At 38.4% G+C, this 9096-nt stretch overlaps 1 protein-coding gene across 3 annotated transcripts in view; it reads right to left on the bottom strand.

The window, feature by feature from the left end:
* The window catches only part of LOC102734599 (phospholipid-transporting ATPase IB), a 567820-nt gene that overhangs the window by 401241 nt on the left and 157483 nt on the right, over positions 1-9096 (bottom strand). For all 3 annotated transcript variants that reach the window (XM_081814745.1, XM_081814746.1, XM_081814748.1), the window contains exons 15-16: positions 7103-7147; positions 5364-5439 (exon numbers count right to left, since the gene is read on the bottom strand). In XM_081814745.1, coding sequence (XP_081670871.1) covers positions 5364-5439; positions 7103-7147 — 121 coding nt within the window. The remainder of the gene's footprint in view (positions 1-5363; positions 5440-7102; positions 7148-9096) is intronic.

Genomic DNA, 9096 nt, shown 5'->3' with positions numbered 1-9096 from the left:
AGAGTCCATCTTCTCTCATGGTTCGTCCACCCCTCCGATTTCCCCCGCTTCATTCCTCCCCTCCCGCTACCTTCTTCTTCTTCTTTTTTTTTCTTAACATATCTTGCATTATTTGTCTCAGAGGTACAGATCTGAGATTCAACAGTCTTGCACAATTCACAGCGCTTACCAGAGCACATTGATGATTATTCTTTTTGCTAGCCACACTACCTCAGTGTCTAGGATCTGGTTCTCCCAGAAGCAGACCCTGAACCAATGACTGATTAAGGGGGTCTAAAAAAAAAAAAAAAAAGCCAACAAAAACACACTAGTAGGGTATGGAGGAAGCAAGACAAGGAATGAAAAGAAGTCAAACAAGGATGTGATTTCAGGTGAATTCCTAGCCAGATTGATCCCAGGGGGAACTCTGGAGCATAAATCACACCTCAGAGTTTGTCCTTAAAGAGAAGGAGCTGAGCTTTGTAGTCTCACACCACTTAATCATTGGCTATGAGCCACCTTGAATTGGACTCAACAGTCCTGCACAATTGAAAATAAATTGCTTTTTATGGAGAGGCCACCACTCCTTCCAAGTTTCCAAGAGTCATCACAGCAGCTTAAGAGAACTGGCCCTCCAAGAGAGGCATTCTGTTGACTGCCAACAACAGAAGAGTCCCGCGTTCCAACACACTCTCCCTTGTGCCGCTTTCTGTCACGCCTCGCTCTCAGGCACGCTCTCCCAGTCCCTGCTGGTGTGGATTACCAGGCCCTGCAGCCCCTTCAGTGAATAATCCCTCTTCCAAACTGGCAGGGCCATCTTTGCCCCTGTCTGCCGTGCTGAAATTGGTCCCCCGGCTTGATCTAGGGGCTAAGGTGGGAGGTGGGGACAGACCCTGAGGAAGATATGCAGTTTCTGGCAAGACATCTTCTTTAGCTGAGACCTGGTCATGGAGCACGGGGAAGCTACCATCTTCTATGAAGGGCCTTAGACCACTTCTGCAGGCCCACATGTTCCAGAAGAATCTGGGGGTCTCAGGTGCTCAGGTGCATCTACCCAGGAGACCCCAACCCTAGTCCCAGGGTGTCCTTCCTACTAGACTTTGGTGCAGATGATTTTGTGAGGCTGCCAATTCTGCCCTTCTAAGAAGTTCTGCCAATTTTACAATTAGGTCTTGGGCCTGCTCTCTTTGGCAGTATTGGCCTCAGCGTCAGGGGTTGAAGGAAATATTGAAAGGCTGCCAAGGATGAGTCTGACTTCCATACAGGGCCTTACATTGGTAATTCACTGACCTGGGATTATTGTTCTCTCTCTCTGATGTAAATGGTGATCAGCAACAACCAGTTCCACAGACAATTCGATGAGATAGAAACACATATATAAAAATGTCATATGTGGAAAGGAAAAAAAAAGATTGCTTTCTCCTGCATCTGTGAACTATGAAGTCCAGCACATCACCTCATCCCATAGTGAAACATGAAAGAGGATCTTTGATTTCATAGCAAATAGTAAAATATTTCTGAGAGCTATAAAGAGGAGTTGCACACACTCTCAAATTAAGTTTCCACTTGGAGTGGTAGGACAGACAACATTTCTAAAGATAAAAAGAAAATCCCTAAGACAAAGCCATTCTAACTTTGGTTCTCTAGTTAACCTGACATTCTATAATAAATTAGAGAAAGGAGACGAACTCCATTTGCAGCCTGTGGATGTTTGTAATCTATTTTAAACAAGTGCTCCGTGTTTGAAAATAATTTTTTTTTCTGTAACTTCCGAGAAAAGCCTTTTATAACTTCAAAGAACTGATTGTTGAAGACTGTATACATGTATGTATGCATATATATGTATATATATCTTTTTAGAAGTTAATTTTATGTGTTGAAAAATATACATACACTCTATCATTTTAACCATCTGTAAGTGCATGATTCAGGGGCATTAAAAACATTCACATTGCTGTGTACCCACCAATATATCTATACCCAAAACTTCCATCTTCCCAACAAACTCTGTACCAATCAAAGAGTAACCCCCTGTTCTCACTATTCCCTAGCCCCTAATAACCTCTATTCTGCTCTGTCTCTATGAATTTGCCTATTTTAGGTACCTCATAATCATAAAATATTTGTCTTCCATTTAACAGATTTTAATCTGCACGAAATGCTTTATATATCTAGAAATGAGTATTTTTTATTTGATAAATATAAAAATAGAAAACTAGGCATGTATAAAATTGGCACACCAAATCACAGCTATAAAGTATTTAAATGTACATATACAAACAATTTCTTCTTGAAGACTCAACTCAAAAGTTCCAGGCATAAGCATTCAAAAAAAAAAAAATAGTTGTATGATCTTCCTTGATAAGTCTTTGGGAAATTATCCCACCAATAGGAAGTCATGGGTTAGCAATGTAATCAAAGGACCACATGAACCATTCCTTGAAATTTTCCATAGGTTGATTCTTTAATAGGCAAATTCCATTTTGGCTATCAGCCCACACAAAGCTTAAAACATAGTCATAAAGGACCCAGAAAATCAAAAATGATGACCCAGGAAAAACAAAAATTCTGTAGCAGATGGAAGTACTCTCTTGGGAGGAAAGTAAAGGTTTTCTTGGTCCAAATGCTTTAATTTTAGTCAATGGTCCCAAGACAATTAAGAATGTGGGATATCCATAGGCTAAAATCCTGAAATGTTTCTTCCCTTTCTTCAACCATATTTTGGCAAAATAACCAAGTGATCTAAGAAGCTCTGTATTTAAAATGTTTTAAAAATCCATTAGGTACACTTAATCCAATCTCACACTTTCTGAAAGAAAAATATTGGAGCCTATGGTCTTCATTATTTATAGTTGAGCTAGATGTTAAATGTCAATGAGATAATTCACAGAGTAGCCAAGATGAAGAACACTTCAGAAGGCTTCAAATGAACATAGTTTTAAAAAACGTTGAACTTAGGCAAGTAGGCTTTTACTAAAAAATTAGAAAATAAATTCTCCAATCCATGGCCACATTATGCATTTAATGAACTGTGAGTGTCCAGATGATTAAAATAGCCTTTAAAATCTTCATGTTTTCATTGATGCTTATGGTAACCTAAGTCAGGGCTTCCTTTTCATAAGGGCTGCATCTGCCCCTACTCTCAATGGCCTTCCCACTGGAATAAAAGGAAATCTGGCTCAGGAGAGTAGAAGGTGAGGAGGAAAAGGAAGAAAAAAGGAGCTCACTAACTTCTCTAAGAGTGGGGTTCCTTCCAAAAACGCCTGCCATTGTCCATGGGACAGGAAATGCCCATTAGAGGATCCTGATCCAAGCTCAGATGTCCACTCAAAGGTCAAGAGAGGACAGGCTAGAGAAGAGCATGTGATCAGCGGTTCAAAACCCAGCACACACACATGGGTTCAGTTTTGAAGAGAACGTCTTGTATGTGTATATAAATTAACTGAGCTCAGTATTTCAAGATTCTAAAAATAGAGATCCCAGCAGCAAATAGAGTGTGTCTCCCAATGATCTCTTCTCCAAATGAGATTTGCCCCCTGTCCACTGGTTTTCTATACCAGCCTACATGTTAGGTGAATGCAAATACCATCCAGTGTGGGTGCCCACAATGCCCACATTGCAACAATTATGTTAGCCTTAACACCCACCAAAGAGATAAGACTCCTTTATCTACACAAAACAAAATCACCTTCTCAGGGAGTGTTACCATACCTATTCCTATGATGCAAAGGTATACAATGGCGCCTAGTGATTTTACATCTGTAGAAATCCCTTGAGTGTTTTTTATTCGTCTCTTTCCCTAGTTCCTACAAAGGTGACTGATATAAACTACCAAGATGAATGAATAGATAAGTGAGTCTCTTACTTAAACAGGGATCCACTCATGTCCTGCTGTTCCTGAGCCCACACTGGGATCCCGAGGTACTCCATGCACTAGGCTCACCTCACTTCCTCTGCTGCTTTCTCACCTACTGATCTGGGCCAGGAAAACAAACTTCCTGAAAGGAGACTGACAGCAGGTTCCTAAGCCTCTAGGACACCCTTCCACCTTCTTACCCATTCACCACCCCAACCCAAACAGACACATTTAGGCAACCTAAACACTCTGAGTACTATTTGAGAATACCCAAGTCCTCTTTTCTGAAAGCAAGTCCTCACAGGGCCCATGTGTCCTCTGACATCCTTGATTAAAGCTACCCTCCTCTACAGAAGTTTCTTCTGAGATGCCACTCTTCTACTTGGAGAGCCTCTAGCCTAGTAGTTGGACCTACCTCTAACATCGAAATTCAAAAAAAAAAGACCACATCCATGCCTGTGAGGGTGACACAGAGCATGGACTTCAGCAGTACCCACTGTGTGATCTGGGACCACTACAGCAGCATCACAGGGGGCTGAAGCAGAATGTCTGCATCCCAGCCTGTAGACATGGGTACCTTACACACTCACATTTGAGAACCATGGCTGGGAAGGTTTTAGCATCAACAAATGGGCAAGTGCAGTGAGAACAGGAAATTTCCTCACTGTGAATTCAGAGAAAGTCTTAAAAATATTTGTACCTTAACAAAACTTTGGAATGATAAAGTTTTAATTTTGTTCACGTGTACCTAACTTTGAAATTTTTTCAGAAAAAAATAATATCAGATCTAATCTATACTGATTAAACCGGTTACAAAATGCTTCGATCATTAAATACTTTCCTAAGTTGGTATTTTTCAAAGTAGCTTTTAAAACAAATTTAGGCTATCCTATAGTTAATCCTGGTTTGTTGGAATAGTTGAGATAATGTGATGTCATAGTTAAGAATCCAACAGACTAAGGTTCTGAGTCTCATTTCTAGATTTGTTTGCTGGTAACTCTTGGCCAACTCAATATTTTCACACAGCTTCCTGTCACCTCTCTGGGGTGACTCAAGTGCTAAAGGAAATACACATCAAATGTTTGGCACACAGTAGGATGCTACAAATGCTACATGTTGTTCTGCCTTACTTTCCTTCCCTAAATTATCCTGGTCCAAGCTTATTGAGATTGCTTTTCTAAAATGCATGACCTCTTAGATTCACAACTGTGAATAGTACTACAGAATTCTTAAAAAGCAAAAGAAATCCACAATGTTAGAGAATTCCATGGATTCCATTTCATCTCAATCTTGATGTGCAACTTTCTATCTTCACCACATATTTAATTCAGCTTTTCATTAACTTATCCAGAGTGTTAACCACATACCATTTATTTAAGATCACTTCCCTGAATACGAACACCAGAAAAGTAAAACTGCATCTCTTCCCCAAGGTCTAAAATTGCAAATTTCAAGACACTACACATACACATAAATAGAAGTGCACCATAAGCTATGTAATGTCCTAGAAGCAAAATGGTGGCCTTACGTGATGATCTTCAATGTTCTTCAAGAGCCTGGGGTCATCAAAGTCACATGAGTCACTAGGGGGAGGAGGCATCCGGCTGTGAGAGAGACAAGAAAATATTTATTCAGTTCAGAAGTTCCTTTAAAATTAGCCCAAACCTAGTAAGAATCTGTCTTCAAGAAGAACTACACCTAAAAAGCCTATAGATTTATATTAAACTTTTAAATATCTGGAATACTGTATATTATTTCAAACCTCGAGACAGAAAAATTTAGCCCTACTATAAGAAAAATATTTTATAAGTTGCTATAAACAATGACATAGTTACAAGGAGAAGAAACAGGCAGGGGTCAACACTTTGTCACTTTGGTTGGTTTGTTTAACTCCTACCATGGAAAACTTCAGAGTATCTGCTCAAAGTAGGTAAAATAAGAGGAATGATTGCATCACATCTGTGCAATCATTTATGGCCAGAGCTCATATGTAGGAGAGAGAAGGAGGCAAATAATTTTGAGGAAGGAAGCTTGATATGATGGCTGTGTGCTATCACACTGAAGAAAGTATGAACGGTTAAGTATGTTCCTGTATTCCCACTTCCTCCTGAATCTCCTTCTTCAGGACAAAGACAATGGAAGAAGTGGCCACAGTCAAGGTGATGTCAATCTGAACTCTGGTTGTCAGAGTTTTAGTACAGCAGAAACCAGCAGCTTAACAAGGGGAAGCGCCTAGAATGCAAGCTGATGCCCCCAGCAGAACCTTGGGAACGCTGAGGAAATGGCAGCCAGAGGTACCTGTCTGATAAGGGGAACGTGGGAAGTAGGAGGGGTTCCAAGTCCATCTGAGGAAGAGTCAGCCTGCAGGAACCCTCCCTCATCCCTTGCAGCCAGGTAACTAAACCTTTTGCACCCAGCAAGCCATGGAAGGCTTATCATTTAGAGTAAACAGTCGGTCCTGGCTGATCATCCCATAGGGAAACCAGTCAGACATCAACTACACTGTCTCCCCTACACACACAGCCCTGCCAATCAGCTTTGTTAGTATATAAATCTTAAAATATGAGCATACATCATCACTAATCCTAAGAGAAATGCAAATCAAAACCAAAATGAGATACCACTTTACACCCACTGGGATGGCTATTATAATATAGTAAAGAAACAGAAATTAACAAGTGTCATGAGGATATGGGAAAACTGTGTGTTACCGACAGGAATGTAAATGGTACAACTGCCGTGGAAAACAGTTTGGTGGTTCCTCAAAAAGTTAAAAATTACCACACAACCCACCAATCCCAATTCTAGATATATACCCATAAAAACTGAAAGCAGAGATTCAGATACTTCTATACCAAAGTTCATAACAGCATTATTCATACTAGAAAAGGTAGAAAAAGTCCAAATTCCCATCACCAGATGAATGGATATACAAAATATGGTAAACACACACAATGAAATATTATTCATAGCCTTTAATGAGAATAAAATTCTGGTCTATGCTGCAATATGTATGTTACAACTTTGAAGACATTATGCTAAGAAGTGGGGAGTGAGTTGGAAGTACTAAACAAAGGACTTGCTATTTTTTGTTAAATCCCTGTAGTTCCACTACACTTTTAACACCATATTCATGTTTAAAATTTTAATTTGGTTCTCTCTTGGAATAACAACCATGAAATTTTATTTATAAAATATTCAGATAAAAATGTAATACAGAATTGTTCCTTCCCACTAAAGCATCAAGAAGTGCTAGAATCTACTTACCAAAAATCATCTGATGATGGTTCTCTTGTCAATTCTGGAAAATGACTGCCAGAAAGAGGGAAATAGCTGGTCACAAAACTGTAATCAAAAGAGGCACTCACACAAAAACATTCTCCAGGATAGATCATAGATAGGCCATGAAATAGTCTCCATAAATTTAAGAAAACTGAAGTCCTATCAAGCATCATTTCCACCTATAATGGTATGACTAGAAAACAATTACCAGAATGAAACTGAAAATTCACAAATATGTGGGGACTAAACAATATGCTTCTGAACAACCAGTGGGTCAAAGAAGAAATCAAAAGAGAAATCAGAAAATACGTTGAGACAAAAGAAAAATGGAAATACAATATGGTAAAATTTATGTAGCAAAATCAGTTCTAAGAAGGAAGTTCATAGTGACAAATGCCTACATCAAAAGTCAAGAAAAATCTCAACCTAATTTTACACCTCAAAAAATTAGAAAAGAAGAAAAATGAAGCCCAAAGTTAGTATAAGGAAGAAATTAGTAAAGATTAGAGCAGAAATAAATGAAATAGAGGGGGGAAAGACAATAGAAAAGATCAATGAAACTAAGAGCTGGTACTTGGAAAAGATATACAAAATTGACAAACCTTTAGCTAGACTCACCAAGAAAAAAAGAGGACTCAAAATCAGAAATAAAGGAAGAGAAATTACAACTGATAACACAGAAATACAATGGATCATAAGACACTACTATGAACAATTTATACCAACAAATTGGACAACCTATAAGAAATGGATAAATTCCTAGAAACATACAACAAAGACTGAATCATGATGAAACAGAAAATCTTAGATTGATTACTGGTAAGGAGATTAAGTCGGTAATCAATAACCTCCCAACAATCAAAAGTCAGGTTCAGACAGCTTCACTGGTGATTTCTCCCAAACATTCAAAGAAGAATACCAATCCTTATCAAACTCTTCCTAACAATAGGAGAGAAACCCAAACTCATTTTACAAGGTCAGTGTTACCCTGATACCAAAATCAGACAAGGGCACCACAAGAAAAGAAAATTAGAGGCCAATACATGTGATGAACATAGATGCAAAAATCCTCAGCAAAGCAATAGCAAACTGAATTCAACAATACATTTTAAAAAATCATACACCATGATCCACTGAGATTTATTCCAGGGATACAGCAATGGTTCAACATCTGCACTCAATCAATGTGACATACCACATTAACACAATGAAGGATAAAAATCATATGATCATTACACTAGCTGCAGAAAAAGCATTAGACAAAATTCAACATCCATTTATGATAAAAACTCTCAACAAGGTGGGTACAGAGGGAACATACATCAACATAATAAAGGCCATATATGACAAGCCCACAGCTAATATCATACTCATTAGTGAAAAGCTAAAAGCTTTTCCTTGAAGATCAGGAACAAAAAGATGCTCACTCTTGCCACTTTTATTCAACACAGCACTGGATGTCTTAGCCACAGCAATTAGGCAAGAAAAATGAAAGGCACTCAAACCAGACACAAGTAAAATTGTCACTATTTAGAGATAACATGATACTATATATATATAGAAACCCCTAAAGAATACACCAAATAACTGTTAGAATAAATGAATTTAGTACAGCTGCCAGATACAAAATCAATGCAGAAAGGTCTCTTGTATTTCTATACATTAATAATGAACTATTGGAAATTTTAAAAAGCCCATTTACAATTGCATCAAAAAAAATGCCTAGGAATAAATTCAACCAAGGAGGTGAAAAACCTGTATACTGAAAACTGTAAGACATGAAAGAAATTGAAGACAAAATAAATGGATAAAGGGCTAGTATCCAAAATGTATAAAGAACTTATTAAACTCAACACCCAAAGAACAAATGATCCAATCAAGAAATGGGCAGAAGACATGAACAGACATTTCTGCAAAGAAGACATCTAAATGGCCAACAGACACATGAAAAAGTGCTCAACATCGCTTGGCATCAGGGA

The sequence above is a fragment of the Leptonychotes weddellii genome, chromosome 3 (genome assembly GCF_054177405.1).
Source record: "Leptonychotes weddellii isolate Sample4059 chromosome 3, ASM5417740v2, whole genome shotgun sequence".
NCBI lineage: Eukaryota > Metazoa > Chordata > Mammalia > Carnivora > Phocidae > Leptonychotes > Leptonychotes weddellii.
The sequence above is the reverse complement of the archived record's forward strand: the minus strand, read 5'-3'. Positions and strand labels throughout refer to the sequence as shown.